The sequence below is a fragment of the Volvox carteri genome (assembly GCF_000143455.1).
Source record: "Volvox carteri f. nagariensis unplaced genomic scaffold VOLCAscaffold_27, whole genome shotgun sequence".
In the NCBI taxonomy this organism is placed as follows: domain Eukaryota; kingdom Viridiplantae; phylum Chlorophyta; class Chlorophyceae; order Chlamydomonadales; family Volvocaceae; genus Volvox; species Volvox carteri.
This window is the reverse complement of record NW_003307570.1, coordinates 1209503-1229254: the sequence shown is the minus strand read 5'-3', so window position 1 is coordinate 1229254 and position 19752 is coordinate 1209503. Positions and strand designations below refer to the sequence as shown.

Genomic DNA, 19752 nt, shown 5'->3' with positions numbered 1-19752 from the left:
TTGCTTAGCAAGGTATCGTACATTAGTCGCCACACAAGGCTGTTGCCCTCTACCACCAAGCGGAATTTCTTGCATGTGAGTACTAGCTTGCTTAAGTCTCTCCTGCCGCCTGTCGAAGTAACAAGAAATAGAAAAAAAAGGCAGAGGGTGCGCCGCACTCTTCCCGAAGAGAAGAGGAGAACGGTGCCTAAGACCCACACCTCTCCCCCGCTCGCTCCCCCTGCGCGTATCCTCCACACCCTGTGGAGCATGTGAGTCTGTTGTGGGATTACCGCGCGAGACTCTAGACATCTTATCCTTATACACACACACACACACACACACGCACACGCACACACACACACACAAAAAACCCAGCTCTATCTTGTTAGGCGGAATAGCTACTCCGGTTGTACAGCTCTGAGTGAGCACCGGGTATGTTCCGTGCACCCCCCCTGGAGATCGCCTCATCTCCCCACGGGCCCACCCCCTCCCGACGTCCTCCGCTTCCCTCAGCGCGATACACAACACCCCTCACCTCCCCGTCCCCTCTCCTCCTCAACTCCTTCAACGCCCTTCCGCGTGCCTGAACTCATCGTGCAGTTATACATACACACACACACACACACACACACACACACACTCTCTCTCTCTCTCTACCCGCCATCTAGCCACCCAAACCACCTCTCTCGGTCATCTCATCTCACCTCTCTCGCCCCATCCTCCCTCCCCTGCCAATTTCTCTTACTAGCTACCAACCGTCATCCGCTGCGTCATCCTCACCACCCGCGGGGCCCCCACCTCCCCCACCGCACCCCGGGCCCCCAGCCCCCTGCTCGTCCACATACTTGGCGCCGAACTGGCTGTCGTACTTCTCGTACCGCTCGACTTCCGCGTCGGACACGGTGCGCTTCTGCGCCTTGCTAGCCATCTGCCGTTAGGGGTTCGGTAACGTCAGTTATGTTGTTTGTAACAGTTACGTTGTTAGCGGAAGTCAAGCGAGCCAAGGTAGAACAGGCCAGTAGGTGGTACGGCAGTCAGAGCCGGCTATATGATCTGAAGCTGGTCGGGGCGGAGTCGTCCCACATAGCTGTGCTGAAGGGACAACGAGGGGATTCCCTCTGGTCGATGACGTCACCGCGATATGGAATGCATGGAAAATACGGCAGGTAGCGAGAGAGATGGAGGGAAAAGTCCGTTGTGTGTTTTGTGTGTGTGTGTGTGTGTGTTCGTTTTCTTCCCCTTTAGGGGAAGAAGGGGAACCAAAGTCTGGTGTTAAAACCTATAACCTTATTACCCCCAACCCCCACATCTATCTCCCGTACCTGCTTTAATCGTCTGTGGTTTTGCACCTTCCCCCCCTCTCTCCCCCCCCACACAACTCCCCAACCAACCCGGACACCCCTACCGTCTCAGACGCCCCCCTCTCCCCCGCAACCCTCATTCCCTAAAACCACCAGGACAGACTCCCCTCCGTACGGCACCCACACCTGGAAGTCCCTCAGTTGTACGGGTCGCAGGTCCCCTGGAGTGACGTTGGTGACGTTACCTCGGCTCCGAAACAAATCCCGGACGGGGCCCTGACACGCCTCTTGGATCAGGTTCTTCATGTCGCTGCCACTGTAGCCTGCCGTACGATCCACAATCTTGGCCAGGTCAGCCTCACTGAGGCTGGTGGATACCTCAGCTGCGCGCCAAAGCGCGCGCGCGCGTGTGTGTGTGTGTGTGTATTGGGGGGAGGGGGGAGGGGGGAGGGGGGAGGACGTTTGGGTTGGGGGTATGTCGAGCGGTTACACGGGAGATGGAGGGGGGAGGGGGGGTTATTTGCTTGGGGTGAAGGGAAATCATATGCAGAATGCTAAGTGGGGGTTCAGGGGGGTGGAGGAAAAGGGTAGTGGTAGGTGAGGAAAAGTTACCAGGAAAAAGAGTTCAGCAGTACGTGTGTGTTTTATAGCGTCCCCAGAAACGGCACTTTGCGGTACCCCTCCCCCTCCCCCTCCCGTTGCCAACCACACGACTCAGGCGACGTGTTTTAGATGCGCAATTGTCGTTCTTCCCAACTCCCCTCTGCTTTCCCCGCCCCCAATACACACACACACACACAGATGCCCACTTTCCCCCGCCATCCCACCCCTCGATTCCTCCGGCCCCACTTACAGCCCTGCCTGAACGCATTCATCAACATCTGGTGCCGGGCCGCGGCACAGGGCAGCGGGATGTACAGCTGCTTGGGCATCCGCCTTCAAAGGGGGGGGGGAGCGGGGTGGGCAGGGCGGGAGGCACGGGCGTATGGCGGGTTACGCACACAGGGTGGGCACGGGGATGGGTGTGTTGGGTGTGTTGAAATGAAGAAGAGGAGTGGGACAGAGCCCCGGGGTGATTGCGCTGTGGCAATTTCCCACCCCCCCTCCCCTGAAGTCTGTAGACCACACACACACACACACACGTACACACCCCACTCCACCCCCACCACCGCAGCGGCCCCCCCTCCCCCTAACCTCCTCGCGGCTTCATCCAGCTCTTCGGGCCGATTGGTGGCTCCAATGACCAGCACCCTCCGCTCCCCGCTGCCAGGGTCGCACCCGTCCATCTGAACCAACATTTCCGTCTTCAGACGCCGACTGGCCTCGTGCTCGCCTTGGGGCGGGGGGTTGGGGTGGTGGTGGTGGGGAAAGGGGGACAAAACGAACCACTGGCGGGAAGGGGGTTATTGCTGCCTGTGAAAGCGAACGGAATTATCGCAAGAAGCGATACATATGTTGGCAAGCGGGAGATACATACATACATACGTCCCCCTCTTCTTCCCTCTCATATCCTGAGCGTGTGAAGGGCACCGCTGACGGCCGCCTATGCCCCGGATTGCTACTGCTGCTGCTGCTACTACTGCTACTGTTGCTGAAGGCGCTCGTTCGCAATTCCCCCCAGTTTCCAAACCCTCTCCTCCCCCCTCGCCCTTCCCCTCCCCTCCCCTCCTCCCCAAACCCGCACCCTCTGCCTTCCTAGCCGATAGCAGCGAGTCTATTTCGTCAATGAATATTACTGAGGGCTGCAGACACCCCGCCAGGGCGAACAGAGCTCGGACCTGGAAAAGGGGGAGGGAAACCGGGACAAAGGGGGGGGTCGAACTCCATGATGATGCTCGAGCAAAGGAAGCATAAGAAGGAATCAATGGCCGACAGACAAACCGACAGACAGGCAGACATGGTCCGGTCCAAAGCGGACCAACCCCGGGGGATGGAGGTGCGGGTAAGGAGTGGCGGAGGCGATGACGGCGGCATCGAGGGTGGGGACGCTAATATAACAGGATCCCCTCCCCTCCCCTCCCCTTCCCTTCTCCCCCTCCCCCCCACCATCTTCTCCCCCTCGCCGATCCACTTGCTGGTGAGTGAGGAGGCGGAGATGGAGAAGAAGGTGGCGGAGATGTTGGCGGCAACGGCCTTGCCAATCAGGGTCTTGCCTGCGCGTCCACGGAGGCGGGAAAGGGGAGGGGGGAGGGGGGAGGGGGGGGGTTGGCTGGGGGGCTTTCCTCTTTGGTGAGGTCGCGGGTCACGGGTGGGAAGGAGGTTGGGAGGTTGGGAGAGGACTTCAGTGCGAACTGATACCACCGCATTTTAGCCTCTTTTGGAGCTGCCTAAGTTGTTGGTCGTGCACGGCCGCATGGCAGGTCCTGGGTGCGTGTTAGGTAGCCCCCTTGCCACACCCTCGGGTGAGTGGGTGAGGTGAGGTGGGGTGGGGTGAGGTGAGGTGAGGTGAGGTAACCCCCTTTCCTTTCGCAATCGCAACGGCTGGTGTGAGTGGGAGGAGTCTCAGTTGGTAGTTGACAGTCGGTTGGGGGTTGATAGCAACGACAGTTGAACAGCGACTGGTTGAAGTTCCTGAAACGCATGTCCTCCCCTCCCCCAGCGGGGGGATATGCGACATGGGAGTGTAACACTGAGGAACCCAATGACTTTATAGCAGGTCGTGTTGTAGCAGGTCGTTGCTTACTGATCCTGACAACCAACGTCATCCCGGCGTTTCATCGCCCTTTGTGAAGCAATCCCCCCTCGCTCCTCCCCCTCAATCCACCCACACACCCACACACACCTTCCTCATCCCCCCCCCCACCCCAACCCCGCACCCGTGCCAGGTGGGCCGAACAGCAGCAACCCCCGAGGGGGGGCCCGAGCGCCCTGTAGACATACACACAGATAGACACGTGTGAGTATGTGTGAGAGTGCATATAAGTTCCTCTAACTGATACACGGAAGGCACTCGGAAGCAGTGTGGGAGTGTGTGGTATAACCCTCCTTCAAGCACCTACCTCCGCCCCCACCCTCCCCCCAACCCTCCCCCGCACCCTTACCCCCACACTCCCCCCCCCTCCCGCCACCCCTCCCCGCCATCCCCATTCCTTCCCCCCTCCCACCCTGAACAGCTGCGGGTTCATCATGGGCCAGACCACCATCTCCTGCACCAGCCTCTTGGCCGCCTCCTGCCCCGCGATATCCCCCCACCCGATGGCGGCGGAGCGGTCCAACACCTCGTTGAAGACGTTGTCGATGATCTTGGGGTCGAGCTTGGCAAGGGGCTCCGGAACCACCACATTGCCCTCAGGGCCGTACGCTGCAAAGGGGGCCGTGTGTGCGTGTGTGTGTGGTGGTGGGGGGGGAGTGAGTTATAAGCGGTGTTGATGATGGCAATGATGATGCAAGAAGAAACAAGAAAGGGAAACTGCGCCGCCGACATGCGCGTCCAAAACACACACGCTAGCTGCCGTACGAGTCAAAGCGAGATGGTGTCACTGCCCCTCCTAAAGGATGCTACTCCGGAAGCTCACACTCACACTCACACTCAGGTCATATGGATATCACCACCGAAATGTCATTGCTTGTGTAGTCGCAGGTAGCGGCGAGAAAGGAGGGGGGGGAGGGATGGAGGGACGGAGCACAGGCCTAGTGCTTTCCCCTACGTTTCCCGCGCTCCTGGTGGGTCCTTTTCGCCTCATCCATCCATCCATCCATCCATGCATCCATCCATTCCTTCCTTCGTTCACATCCTGCAACGCCCGCAGCTCTTTCTCCCGGGGCCCCTACCTCCACATCAAAACACCTCCCCCCCCTCTCCCACCCATTCCCCCCCTCCCGCCCGCCCTTCCCCGCAGAAGCCGGTTGCGCTCACACAGCAGGTTGCGCTCCGCCAACATCTCCAACAACCGGGGGGGATACGGACTGTCCACATCTCCATCGCCGGCACCGCCACCTGCCGCCGGCGGTCCCTCGATGCCCCGAGCCACGAACGGCGGTACGAATCCCCGTACACTGGAGTTGCCGCCGCCGCCACTGCCGCCGCCACCGCCACCACCACCCGTCTGCTGCTTTTTATGTGGCCGCATAAGGCCCGTCCTGGGTGCCTGAGTATGATAAAAAAATGGGTCGCCACCGCGCAACAGGGCCCCGGGCCGCGAGGAGAGGTGCCTCCAGTTGCCGTCCCGTATATCCGTCTGTCTGTCTGTCTGTCCGTTGGATGTTTATCATGTTCATCTCGCTTATCCGTTCCTACACCTGCTACTACTTGCCCACATTCCCCAGATAACCCCCCTATCTTTCCTGTTCTCCCCCCCCGCCCGCCCGGAGGTCCGTGATGGCCTGGCACTGCGCACCGCCCCGCTGCGCTCCGACAATGATTACCCCGCCGTTACTGCTATTGTTCTGTCGTACACATTTTGCGTAGTATACACGTTGTCGTACTTACCTGGTTGGAAAACNGTTGGCGGCGCCTGGCCCTTGCGCACGCTGTCCGCCACCAACTGGGCGCGAGCCGTGCGGAAACCTCCGCCGCCGCCGGGGCCGGGGCCGCTGCCGGGGCCGCCCGCTGGGGCCCTCCCCCCGAAGTCTTCTTCGTTCAGCTGCCCCGGGTCCATGGCGGCAGGTCGCTTCCCTGCGGCCCAACGGGACGACCCGCCGCCGCCGCCGCCGCCGCCGCCGGCACCACTGCCGCCGCCGTTGTCCCCGGACCCTTGACCACCAGTTTGCCACCGTGGGGCCCCCTCTGTGCAAGTCACCCAGTGCAAGTCACAGTGTAGTACAGTGCAGTACAGTGCAGTACAGTTCAAAATGGGGTATGGGGGTTACGACGATGGGAACAGGATGATCCCCCTCACTGGCGTTAGGAGTAGGAGGAAGAAGTACTAGTGAACATGCACATGCACACCCAGAGCGACACACACGCCCCGTTGTGCACCGCTAAGCTTCCCCACCTGCTCCGTATGTCGCTGAGAGCGGTCCTAAGGGTTATGCAGCTGTAATGCTGCACTTGCTGACCTGTCTGATGTGATGATGTGAAATTGCAGTGTGGCCGCTAGCGTGCGTTGCGTCTTGCATGAATGTGAGGGACGAGGGAATGCGGGCAGCCGGGGTGGGTTTTCCAGGTGCGGTACCATAGGGCCCTCCCCCCCAGTTGCGCCCCTGCTTACGCCGACACACACACACATACATGCATACACACGCAGGCCATCTACCTGGTGGCTGCTGTTGCACCTGGGGCCCATGAACGCCAGGTGCGGGTGCGGGTGCGGGTGCGGGGCCGCCCAGCGGGGCCCCAACCGCCGCCGGTGGCTGCTGTGGCGGCGGCTGTTGATGTGCGGGCGGCGCAGGCGGCCGGAGGATAGGGCGGGCCGGACCCGTCGTTGTCGCCGCTGCTGCCGCCGCAGGGGGCCCTCCCGCGGGTCGCAACGGTGCCGCCGCGCCCCACTGGCCAGCCGAGGACTGGCCGCCTGCTGCTGCGGCGGCGGCAACGTCAAACGGCGGCTCGTCTGACCCGGTGCGCATGCCGCCGCTGCCGGTGCGCGTGGCGGTTATCTGTTGCTGTTGCTGGCGGTGGTTTTGTTGGTTGTGGTGGAAGTCCAGGAGGGCCCGATGCATCTGCGATTTGGGTCTCACCGCGGGAGGCGGCATGCGGGGTTGGGGTTGGGGTTGGGGGTGGGGGGGCAGTGGGTCCTTACCCCCCCCCTTGCCGGGATGTGAAGGGTTAATGCCGGAGAGTTGGCATTGGCGGGGGGGGGAGGGGAGCTGGAACGCAGCCTGCAGGGGTTGGGTTGGTGGCAGGTTGGATGCACCGCGACCCAGATGGCATTTGGGTCACACAAACGGATGCGGCATGGAACCCCGGATGCGTATGTATGTATGTATGTATATATATGTATGTATGTATGTATATATATGTATGTATGTATGTATGTATGTATGTATGTATGTATGTATGTATGTATGTATGTATGTATGTATGTATGTGCCTGAATCGCAAATTTGCCGTCCTCCAACACTAAGCAGGCGAGGCAGCTGTGTCTCAATGCACATTCTACGAGAACCAGGACGAGCCGTGGCCGCACCTAGCGCACCTAGGGGCTTCAACAGAAACGATCAATCTGGCCGTGCCTTCCTTCAATAGGCCCTAACCCCACCGTCAGTCATACACACACACATACATATACATACACGGGCCCCAAAGGCGCACCACGCAACCCCCCTACCTTGGCGGACGCCTCCCGGGCTGCTGCCGTACCTTGCACAACATCCGCTAAGGGAGAGCTTTTCAGTACGGCATCCGACAGGTCCAACTGCACAGAGGGTTAAAGACGTTGGGACGATAGGCCGGGAGGTTCAAACCTCAAGTCCGGGTTCGGGCCCGGGTGGAGCTGCTCTGCGGGAGAGCTGGTTGTTGTTGGTTTTTGCAGTAGGCTTCATAATTATATACCTCTGCGAGAGATTCCGCCAGGATGCAGAAATCTTTGTCCACACCAATAGCATGGGTGACCGTGTTCCAGAGGCGCTCTCGCCGCGCCGGAGCGCCCGCGTCCAGCATCGCGTCAGCAGCAGCATGGGTGCTGTCGGATTCAGGTACGCCAAGAGACGCCAGCAGGCATTTTAACTGCGTGAAGGGTCGGCCGGCCGGTGTGAGCTGCCTGTTGTTTCATGGCGGAGTGCCAAGGAGCGCGGCTCGCCTGCAGCGCCTTTGCTTGCTGCTGTCCGGACCCAGAAGGAAGAGCTTCTGCGCTGAAATGGAGGAAACGGAGCTGCAGCAAGGCGTCCATCCCGCTGCGTCGCGTGTCGCCCGACAACACGCTAAAAAGATTGCCCGGCAGAAGCTTGTATTCAATGTAAGCATCTAGTGCCTAGAATTATTAAAAGGAATTTAAGATCAGGCAGTGCTTATCGCCGGGGCACACGGAATTCCTCCATTGAACGTTAGGTAGTTTTTACCGCCAATACTGTACGGGAGACCGTTGGACCTCTGGTTGGTCTCCAATCAGTGCCAAGGACCCGCATGTTGGTTTGTGTTCAATATTTCACACTGCCACCATCTCGTTATTGCTTTGTCTAGATGTATGGCGCATGTACAGATCGCAATGCATCCAGGGTGCAGCAAATTGCTGCTAATCCGTATCATTATAAGTTGCAATGAAATTATACATTGGGACTTAAATTTCCATCTTAGCTGTTAGCAAGCGGTGGCCGCGGTCGTTCGATGGAGTATGGATACAACCAGGGTCAATGTTAATGTGCAAATTCCATAGGGAAGGGCGATATGTCTTGGCCAACAACTCGTTTGCGGCCTGTTGAGACAAATGATAACGATGTGGGCTTCGTCAAGGTAAGTCTAACGCTGTCCGTGCGTTCTGTTTCACCTTCAGAATGTGTGCTTCAAGTGTACTCGCATGTCACTAAATGCTTATAGCCATTTCGCGGATGTTATCGGCGACCATGCATGTTCTACTTCACATCGAACTTCCTACAGGGCCGGCAGGTCCTGCCCACTGGCGTCAGGACGTCTCAGCAGAAGCCTTCAAATTCGCATGACCAGTTTGCGGCGGTTTTCGGCTATGCGCCGGGTGAGAGCCTTGCTCATTCCCGTGCCAAAATCGGGAGTGAGGCCAGCGGCCATCCAACATCCGAGGAATCCTCCCCCAAAGGCCACAAGGGCCGCAAGTCACCCACCCGACAGAGCACCGCGACAAGCTTGAGCGAGGACATGCAGCACGCTCTGGGTTATCGCACCAAGCGGAAGGGCGAGCACGACCTCACGCCAGCACAGCAACGAGCTTTCCAGTTCCGCAGCGCCATCAACAAAAGCACAAGTGAGTCGGATCAAGGGGATGGCCTTTCCCCCTACATGTACGGCATCGGCGCGTCGTAACAGCCTGACCCGCTCCTTGGCGCCACCAGTGGTGGCAGCATCAAGCTAGGCCAGCCGGCCCAACACCTAGCTATCCGCACACTTCCAGATGCCGTTCGGGAAGGATGGAATCATGTGCACGATTCGAAAACCAGCTCAATGCAACTAATAGACGGTTTGTGACGAGGAAAGCGTACAACAGCTTCCCGGCCGCGTCCAGAGAGATGTAGTGACCGAGTGGACTGATGTGGCGGTGGTGGCGGCGGAGCAGCAGCGTTGCACAAAACACTGCAACCCACATCACATCACATCACAACACATCCGCATAGCACTCCCCGGTGACCTCTCCCCACCTCCCTCCTCTTCCCATCCTTCAAGCCAACAACACGTGCAGTCAGCACACCCCCTGCACACCCCCTGCACACCCCTGACCCTGCACCTCCTCATCCCCGCCCCCCCCCGCGGCCCTCCTGCAGTCAACCTTGTACCGGATCTGACCCCGGGCTCTATCTTGGAGTCAGCTGCGGGTAAGAATGCTTTGAGGGCGCAGCGGGGCCGGGTATGCGTGAAATGACGTCAACGTGGGGCTCATGGGCCGGTAGTTTCCACGGACGCTAGCAGGGCTTGCTTGGGGGGGGTCTTGTTCTCGCTCGGGTGTACGGCGGCACACCACCGAGCCCGTCAGGCAGTCAGATGCGGAAAACATGCACTTTTGTGTGAGGTGTTGCGGGTGAGTACCCGCGAACACACACACATACATACACACACACCAGGGCGGGGGTAGCGTCCCCCGGCCATAGAGGGCCAGTGAGCTATGTAACAATTACATACATACATACATACATACATACATACATACATACATACATACATACATACATACATACATACATACATACATACATACATACATACATACATACATACATACATACATACATACATAAACACATACATAAACACACACATAAACACACACATAAACACACACATAAACACACACATTGGCGAAGCAAGCAGGCGGCAAAATGGTCAGGACCAGCCCTCCCAAGCACCGGCCCTCAAGCAAGGCGAGGGGAGCGGGGAGGCGGGGGCCCAGTCGCCATTCCCCCATGCCCTGTCAGCCCATGCAGCTGGGCCGCACACAGCCACACGTGGCGGCACGCGGCGCGCAGACCAGGAACAGCAGCCAGCGGCATGCACCCATTCACCAAGGCAGCGGCTCTGGAGTCAGCCCTGGAGGCGCTCGGTCGTGCAGAGGTGCAGAGGAGGAGGGGCGGGTTACAGGTGTGGGGACGACGTGGAGCGGGTTCGCGAGTGTGACACGTCATAGAGTCCCGTTAGCTCACGGGCACTCGGCGGTGGCACTCGGCGGTGGCACACACCCTCTCTCCATTGCGGAGCGGGCGAGTAGAGAGGCACACACCACACGGGGTGCGCTTGCGCAGCCGCTGCACAGCCTCCCCCTCCCCTCCCCTCCCCCCGACAGCCTCACAGCTAGCGGGGGCTGTTCGCTGCTCCAGGCAGGACAGCCTCGAACCCCCCCCCGCAGCACCTTCACCGGAGTTTGGATTAGGGCCATGGTTTGACAGGGGGCCGCCTGCCAGTACCTGTCAGCAATGGCCTGAGCCGACTGAGCCTCCAAGCGGGGAGGGGGCAGCAATGGGGTGGGGGTAGGTAGGGGCGGGAAGGGGAATACCCGGAGGCTTACCCCGGGGGGCCCCCTCATTCTCTCAAAAGGCCTCCGGAACCGGGAGCCGCGAGCCAGTCGGGTGGCGGGTGAGGCGCTGGTAGTGGGTTTGGCTTTCCAGGCAGGGGAGCCTTTTCGTACAGACACGTGCGCAGACACAGGCACGAAATAAGCCGAAGAACGCCGGACGACGGGTGTCAGCGGTGGAGGTGGCGGGGACACCTGTGCACTCGCGGCCTCAGGCCCAGGGCCCAGTCCTGCGGAGGAGAGTCACCGAGAGAGTCCCTACCGCATATGCATGCAGTGTATGGCTGTCACCATAGCGGCCCGAAGGCGGAGAAGCACGACCTGACGAGGGGAGGGGGCCACTGCCCAGCCTCTGAGCTGTGAAGCGCCCCAACCCCCCGTGCCCTGGGCTGAGCTGTCCAGGGGTCCCACCGCTGGCATGCGCACAATTTCTTTGAATACAGTGCGAAATATAATACTACTGGTGCTGGTGCTGGTGCTGCATACGTCCCCAGCTGGTGGATGGGCAGCAGCTGCAGCTAGGCCCGGAAGGGCTGGGAAGGGGGTGTGGGTATCACCATGGCCCGCGAATGCTGCCAGCGTTTTTCGCAGCCCCCATCCCCGTGCCATTGACCCCATGCCCCCTTCGGCCGAGCCTTCGCCGTGCTCGTAATAGCGAGTGGCTAGCGAGGGGTTATACGCTACCCAACCCACCACACCTTTCCCCCCCTTTTTTCTCTCTCTCCCCTTCTCCTATCCAGGTCTCGACCATGATGTCCAGGAGTCCCTCTCGCGCTCTCTGTATGCATGTATGTATGTATGTATATGTCCATTTCCCGCCCTTGAAATGACCGATTTGGTCGCCTCCGGCTGAGTAACCTGGCACCTCCTCCGCAACTGGGTGCTGCACCGGGCCTACATGTGCGCTTTATCCATACACATACGCAACCACAAATACATACATATATACATACATACAACTTTACAGCCGCTACGTGGCCCCCGGCTCCTCTTTCCCTCCCTCCGCAGGCTACGCCCTGCCTCCCAGCTCCCCCCCACCCACCCTATCCCCAGCCATACTGGAAGGTAGGCGGGTCGGCAGGGTTGGGCCGTAGGGGCTGTGTCCCGAACAGAGCATATATATAGCCACCAGCCGCAGAACCAGCGGGCAGGTGCACGCACGTATGTGTTGGTACTACGGCGTCAATGGATCCCCCCGCCTCCTTGGGGCCCAACAGCAACAGGGCCGGGAGGCCGGCTGGGAGGCCTTGCGTGGTCAGGGGCCGTGTGGTGGGCTGTGTTTTACCCCTGCGCGTTGTTTTGTTAATCAGCTGAAGGCGTGAATGGCGACCAGCTTCCAGGATGGTTGCTTGTACGGTTTTCAAACAGTGTTACGGTGTCCGACCCTACCGGGTGGCTGAGCGCGGGGGCGGGGATGGCCGGTGAGGGGGTAAGTGAGTGTGGGGGGGGGTAGGTCAGGGACGCAAATGCAGACAACAGACGCACCACGCAGCGCCTCGAGCCCTTCTCCCGTTCCTTTTTCGCTCTTCCTCCTACCCCACCCCACCCCACCCCACCCCACCCCAGCTCCGGGATGTTGTCTGTGTCTTGAGCTCCTTGCCTGCCTCGATGTTGATAAGCTATTATATATATTGGGGCTATAAGCCGTTATTCCGTTATTTCGAGCACCGCGTCACATGTCCCGAGTCCATCATACATACATACATGCATACATGCCCACCCCACCACCATCCCGACACACGAACACACCGTGCCACCGCCGTTGCCGATAACCCTACCCGCTGCTGCCTATAGGCCTCAAGCCCCCTACCCAGCCCACGGTCGCCGATGGCGCACTGATGGGCACCATGATGCTGCAAAAGGTGGGCGCGAGGAGGGGCCGGGGGCCGAGGGGGAAATCACATGACATGGAATCAAATAGCTCAAGGGGTCAGCTGTCGATACGTCCGAAGCACCAACTCGGCAGCGGGGGCCGCTGCGGGAGAGGAAGCTGGGATGGGAGGGGGGAGGGGGAAAGTGGCAGCCTGCGGGCCCTGGGCTCTGGAAGAGCAGAAGCCGGGTTGGGTGGGGATGGGGATGCGGGGATATCCAGGGCCGACGGTTGGACAACAACTGAAAAAGGGTGTTTCCTTCCGCACGTGGCCTTCCCCTCCCACGGGGTTTGGGAAAAACCCAAATCCCCGCATCTCCGACAGCTGCGGTGCATGCAGGTGTGGTACAACTGGACTTGGCCATTGAGGGGCGTCTAAAGTCCGCCGCTGCGGACGCCGTGTGCAGCTGCAGCTGTGTATTTCCCCCCCCCCTTAACTCAACTTTATCCAGCAGTAAAGCTGCCCTGCAACGGCCTTACCGTACACAGACGGTGTCGTGACGCTTGACCGTACCGTTCATGATCCCGATCTGGGGGGGGAAGGGCCTTTTTGACTATCTCTCGAGGCGCTCTGCGTCCCTGCCGACCACTCCCTCCCCCAACAACTACACCCCTGCCCTTAAGCAGGACCTGAAGCCCTTCAGCAGCAGTACTCGGCTGCCGTACCAAACTACCAACGGCGGCCCCGGTGCGGAGGCCTCCACGGGCGCTGGCTACTTCCTGATGCCGCCCGTGGACGTGAGCATGGCGGATGCGTACAACTACAGCGTAAGTGTCTGGTGTGGGGTTTTCGTAGAAGCGGGGAGACTGCGTGTGCGCGCGTGTGTGTATGTTTGTATGCGTGTGTGTGTGTTTGTATGTGCGTGCATGTGTGTGTTTGTATGCGTGTGCGTGTGTGTGTGTGTGTGTTTGGTCAGTTTTCCAGTGTCCTTTCCCCGTGGTTCCCCTGTGAAGGAGAAGGACACGCTGGGCAGCTGGCCGGGTGGAGGGAAAATGTCAGTGGGGTGAAGGGGGCGGATGAGGTGTTGTTGGGTTGCGTGGGGAGATGGGACGTGCGGCAACACCCCTCCGCCGCCCTTGCCTGACATGTCTCTGTTCCAACCTTACATGTAATGGACCCCCTCTTCCCCTTCTTGCATCAGGATTACTTTCCACACACACACACACACACACACCGCTCCCCTCCCCCCTCCCTCTCCTCCCCTCTTCCCCCATCCTTCCGACCTTCTCGGCCCCAGGTCCCTGCGGACGTGCGGACGGGTGAGGACGCGGTGTGCCTGTTCAGCAGCTCCGCCGCCAAGAGCGGCCTCATCATCTACTGCAACCTCAACCCCGCATGCGCCGGCGGGGAGTACAATCCGTACGACCTGATCGTGGTGGACCGCGCCCGCGTGGACCCTCGGCACCATTACGTGCTGACGCAGTCCGGGGTTACCCAGATGTTGGGGGGCCACGCGCAGGAGCTGCAGCCCTTCCACGCCTGGCAGCGGGACCGGAACCTGTTCACGGTGCTGCGCAAGCTAGTGTTCTTCCAGCAGAACGAGGTGTTCCAGGTATGGTCTGGTTGGGGGGGGGGAGGGGGAAAGGCGAACCACGTGAACGAGTAAAGCTGGAAGGGGGGAGGGGGAAAGACGAACCACGTGAACGAGTGAAGCTGGAAGGGGGGAGGGGGAAAGACGAACCACGTGAACGAGTGAAGCTGCTGCCAAGTACAGAGTGTACCAGAAGCAGACCTATGGTCTGGTGGGGAGGGGGGGAAAGGGAAAGGAGGGAAAGGAATCTTACGCAAGGAACTCAGAATGGGGGGGAGGGGGGGGTGGTATGAGGGGATGTAGAAAGAAAAGAGGGGCGCTGCTAGACGGGAAAACAGTTGCACCCACCTCCTCCCCGTTGTAATCATCCCCGTGGGTGCCGCCGCCATCACCGCATACGTCCTCGCACAGACAGACAAACAGACAGGCAGCCCACCCCCGCAGATAAACGCCTTTTTGATTATCCGAGAAACACACATAAACCTTCCTGGCCGCAGCGGGAACAGCTCCTGCACGCCCAATACACAAACCCCGCCCCTTTTCCTTTTCCCTTCTCCCCAGGCCTTCACTCAGTGGCGGGATGCCGTACGTGTCCTCAAGTTCCGAGCCCGTCAGCGCTTCCTCACCCAGCAGCTGCTGGTCCTCAGTCCGACCTTCCACCGGGCTCTGCTGAACGTGAGGCGGATGACGCTGGCCGTCAGCTGCGACACCAACGGCACATGGCGCAAGACGTCGGGTAAGGAGCCCAGACAGGACGGGTAGGGCAGGTTGATTCCGGTAACGAGAACGAGACCTGAGCCTGCTAGATAGTCAGCATCGCACCTGCGGTGCGCAGACTTCTTAGAGGGACTATTGGCGTTCAGCCAATGGAAGTACGAGGCGATAACAACAGGTCTGTGATGCCCTTAGATGTTCTAGGAGGGGAAGGGCAGTGGGAAGGAAGGAGAAGAGCGACGAGGGGACGGGGACGGAGGTGGGCGCCATCCCCCCCCCTCCGGGGTTTTAAGGCCCGCCCCGGGGGGATGCGATAGATGGGTGTTTTCTCCAGGCAGCCGTACACTTCCCTGTGGTTGATTTCCCAAGTGTGTTTTTCAATGTCCGCTTTGAACTCTCCCTCCCCCGCCCACCCACTATCCCGGGACCACCTCCACGGCCGTGAACATATACATCTCTTCATTCATTCATCCCACGCATCCACGTACATGTCAATTTCACCCGGTTTGGACTTGGATAGCCTAGGCTGTATGTATGTCGGTTCTTACCTCCGAAACCGTACCGCAGAGGGTCGCTGGATCGAGCTGGAGCCGGAGCTGGTGGCCCCTAACCTGGCGGCGGGGCACAACGCCATCACCACTGCTACCGCTGCTATAACCCGGCAGAGCCCCGCCGCGGCCCTGGTCCCCCAGCTGCCTTCCACCCAGCCGCCAGCAAGGCGCTCCTCATCCCAGCTCCCCGCCCGACCACCTTCACAGCTCTCGCTGCAGCAAGGTCAGTACAGCTCCTCAGGCACCGGAACGGCGACGGAGCCAGCAGCAGGTGCAGCTGCAGCGGCGGCGAGCCGCAGCCAAAGCCACAGTGACGTCGCCGCTCCCTCCGGCGGCGGCGGCGGCGGCGGCGAGCCGTCTTCCACCGGCAGTTGTATCTCAATCTCGGAGCCCGACGGTGGCGCCGGCGGCGGCGGCGGCGGCCTGGAGGTGGAGCCGCCGACGCCGCTGCCGCCGGAGCGGCTGCCGGAGAGCGGTCTGCCGTACCAGCTTGGTTTTATGGGCACATTGCAGGACCAGTTCACGTTGGCGGACTTCAAACGTATGCGCGAGGAGCAGCGGAACCTGGTGGCATCGGCGCTGCAGGACATGGTGGCATATGTGAGGTCGCAGGTGCAGGCGGTGGGTCAGGCGGTGCAGGCGAACCTGGCGGCGGCGCAGGCGGCGGTGGCCAAGCCCACACGGCAGGAGGCCCGGCAGCAGAGATTCGAGGCACCGGGTAGGCGGCCGGCACACGCACGGGACCCCCCTTATAAGCGGGACGCTATAAGCCGAGAGCCATAACGGGCGTTGCATCTACGGTATCCATAATGCGTTATATGCATGCATCAATAACTTCCCTTCTTCAGCTCCCGGACGCCCCGCGGCCCCCACTGACTTTGGGTTTTGATCATTCCTCTGTCTTCACTCCTCGCTTGTCCACACACTCGCATCTCCCCGATTTCCCCTCCATCCAAAACACACAGAGAGACATACACACAGATACACACACACGGACACGTTCGATTCTCCCGCGACACATACCCACCCAACCTCCCCCCCCCCGCAGGCAGCCAGGCGTGGAAGACCAAATCGCTGGCCCTCGCGCGCCTCGACGCCGAGCAGCGTCAATGCAACCTGCACGACGCCGTACACACGGCTCACCAACTGCTCCGCTTCATTACCCTAGCGGACTGCCTCATGCTTGGCCAACTGCTGGAGCTTGCGCGCCTTGCCGTACTGTTGTGTGTACGGCAGCTAGAGACGCCGCGCAAGGCGGGCCTGTACATCGTTGTCGGGACGGTGGAGGAGCCGACGGCGGCCGCGGCCTCCGCCTCGGCGCGAACCGGCGGCGGACTTCCCACCTGGGGCCGAGCGGGCACCATGGCGGCCGTCTCGTTTGCCACGGCGACGGGACGACGGCGGGGCTCGAACGGCATGCCGCTGTCGGCGAGCCTTAGCCAGTGGTCGTACGGCGGCGACGGCGTGGGCCCGTCGCCGCGTGTACGAGCGTCGGAAGGTACGGACGACGACGCGTTAGACGGCGTGCCGGCGCCAGTGCCGCAATTTGTGATCAACCCGGGCTCAGAGGAGCTGTCGACGGCGGTGGCGAACTTGCCCCGGGAGATTTTGCATGTGGTAGTGGTGTCGGCGGCGCCGCTGGTGACGTACGCGGAGGTACGGCAGCTGCTGGTGGAGATTGGCGGCAAGGGGATTCCGGTGCCGGTGGCGATGGTGGCGGTGCGGGGGACGGGCGAGGGCGGCGGTGGTGGTGGCGGCGGCGGCGGCGGCGGCGGCGGCAGCGTGGCGGCTCGCGCGGCGGGGAGCTTCAATGCGGAGGTACTGCGCGGGGCAGTGGACGTCCGGAGCTTGATGGTGGGTACAATGCTTTCCGGTAACACCTCCTCCAGGATATCTCGCGTTGGTTTTACCCTGGTGTCGTGTTGTCCCTCGACACACTTATTCTTTATGTATTCCAATATTAGTCATATTAGTCATATTTGAATGGAAGGGAATATTGTTGACATGTGTACATCTTTTAATATGTGACATTGCTCCCTCTCGCTTACCCCCTTAATCACCCCCTACCTACCTCTCATCCGACCGCAAACCCCATGTCATGTCATGGGACGGCCACACGGTGCGCGGGATACGGTGTACGGCGCGTGGCGCGCTGTGTACGTACGGCACGTCCCGCAGACCCGCCTCCAGCTGTCCGTACTCAACGACTACAACAGCGCCATGCACCACCCCGGCATGGCGCCCTTCCGCAGTCGGGAGGTGCTGTGGGGAATGGTCTGCAGGTTCTCAGCGGAGGCGTACAGGTATGGGGCATTGCACGTATGTATGATGTGTGGGACAGGGGGGTCATATCTTCACCCTGCATGTATGTATGTATGTATGTATGTATGTATGTATGTATGTATGTATGTGTTTGTGCGCGATATGGGGGATTCGGCCATGGGCCGTGGGGTTAACATGGACAGCCTTGAAGGGTTGGGGGGGGGAAAAGAGGCCAGTGCGCGCTTACGGACGGAAACACACAACCTACACCTACTTCACCCACTTCCTACTCGCGCATCCGCGCCTTTTTAATAAAAACACCCAACAATTCCTCTATCACTCAATTACTCACGCACTTACATGACACCGATGGTATCTGCCGTTGTTCGTCAGAACCTGATGTGGCTCATCCATGCGAGGGCTCTTTCCCTGCATCCCCCCCCACCCCCCTCCCCCACACCCCCACACATGTGTGCTATCCCATGCTACCCCTATTCACACACACATACACACACACATACACACACATACACACACACATACACACACACATACACACGCGTGCGCGCGCGCAGGAGTGCGGGTATGACTCCGGAGCAGCTGCATGCCGACCTGACTGCCACCTCCAGCTGGTTGGGGGAGATGACCTCCGCCCGCACCTCCGTCATTGTGGGGCTGGTGGCGGTAGACATGTCCGCCCTGCTCAGAGCGACACTGCCGGTCATACAGAAGGCGCACAGGTAATGGCGGTAATGGGAGCGGGGGGGGGAAGGGATGCGGGGGTTGGAGGGGTGGGAGGGGTGGGAAAGGAGGAAAAGGTGGGTGGTGGTGGTGGCGGGTGGTGGGGAAAAGACGAACCACGAGCGAGTGAAGCTGGTGCCAGGGAAAGACTGCTGCAGTGCGGCCGATGTACAGAGAGCAAAGAAACTGACCAGTCGGCGGTCAGGTCGAAAAAACAGTCCTCGGGGTGGTGGTGGTGGTGGTGATGGAGTGGGAGAGAGGGGTGAGGGCTTTGCGTCCAACTGCCGCTACGATCCTCTTGCCTTGGGGCGCAAACACACACACACATACATACATACATACATACATACATACATACATACATACATACATACATGCGCACATACATGCCCTCGTGGGCACATCCTCCCGCCCGCCTGCTCCTTCCTCCCCCATATCTCTTCCCCCGACCCAACTCACCCATCACAGACGGAAGGACACAGACACACACACAAAAACACAAAAACACAATCGAAAAACTAAAAACACCGTCACAAACAACGTCCCGTCCCTCCCCTCCCCGCCCCTCCCCTCCCCATTCCCCAGCGGCATCATGTCGCTGCTGGGCGGCCTGCTGGTGTCCCAGTCCGTCAGCCTGACCGCCAGGCTGGCGGAGTACACCAACAACATGATTGCGCGGCCCAGCCAGCTGCCTGAGTTCGTACAGTACGTCGAGGTACGGCATTTCGAAAGGGGGGGAACAAAAGGGGCGAACACCGATGGGAACGGGGCCGGCTAGGACATGTGAGCTGGCAGGGAGTTGTGTGGAGTGTCGGGGTCGGGGGATCGTGGTAGGGGTGTATAGCGCCAGAGAGGTGGGGGGAAGGAAGGCGGGGAGGGGAGGTGAGGGGAGGGGATGGAAGTATGCAGAGAAGAGCCCATCCACGTGCCCAGGGATCACTGGGGAGAGGGGGGCGTTGCTGGATGTGACATATCGGTTTGCCATATTGGTGATGATGGTGTGGGTGGGTGGGTGGGTTGCGGCGGGGTGGGTTGCGGCGGGGTGGGGTGGGGTGGGGTTGTAAAGGTGCGTTATGGAGGTGCCTGTTCGTCTGTCGCCAGCGACATACGCACCACTACAATGATGCTGTACTACTTTTGTGCGTTGCCCGTCTCTGTGTTTTTTTCTTCTTCTTCCGTGTTTTCCCCTCTCCCCCGCCTTTTCCCCGCATCCTCCCCATCCCTATTACCCCG

The 19752-nt window shown here is 60.2% G+C and overlaps 2 protein-coding genes across 2 annotated transcripts in view; one reads left to right on the top strand and one right to left on the bottom strand.

Moving 5' to 3' along the window:
- Positions 1-730: 730 nt before the first annotated feature.
- On the bottom strand, positions 731-4561 carry VOLCADRAFT_61948 (uncharacterized protein; the record flags this gene model as incomplete). Its single annotated transcript, XM_002952002.1, has 8 exons — positions 731-910; positions 1470-1666; positions 2137-2219; positions 2478-2616; positions 2968-3061; positions 3330-3436; positions 4100-4151; positions 4388-4561. Coding segments are annotated over 8 exons (1026 nt in total), but the record flags the coding sequence as incomplete, so codon positions are not given.
- A 3203-nt stretch (positions 4562-7764) lies between these two features.
- The window catches only part of VOLCADRAFT_92720 (uncharacterized protein), a gene marked incomplete at both ends in the record, with an annotated part of 39231 nt that continues 27243 nt past the window's right edge, over positions 7765-19752 (top strand). Inside the window, 15 exons of the mRNA XM_002952082.1 lie at positions 7765-7856; positions 7996-8116; positions 8755-9094; positions 9609-9659; positions 10622-10744; positions 11858-11914; positions 12644-12711; positions 13347-13487; positions 13958-14272; positions 14813-14987; positions 15533-16234; positions 16565-17370; positions 17695-17819; positions 18408-18518; positions 19105-19234. Of these exons, the coding sequence (XP_002952128.1) occupies positions 7765-7856; positions 7996-8116; positions 8755-9094; positions 9609-9659; positions 10622-10744; positions 11858-11914; positions 12644-12711; positions 13347-13487; positions 13958-14272; positions 14813-14987; positions 15533-16234; positions 16565-17370; positions 17695-17819; positions 18408-18518; positions 19105-19234 (3357 nt within the window). The remainder of the gene's footprint in view (positions 7857-7995; positions 8117-8754; positions 9095-9608; positions 9660-10621; positions 10745-11857; positions 11915-12643; positions 12712-13346; positions 13488-13957; positions 14273-14812; positions 14988-15532; positions 16235-16564; positions 17371-17694; positions 17820-18407; positions 18519-19104; positions 19235-19752) is intronic.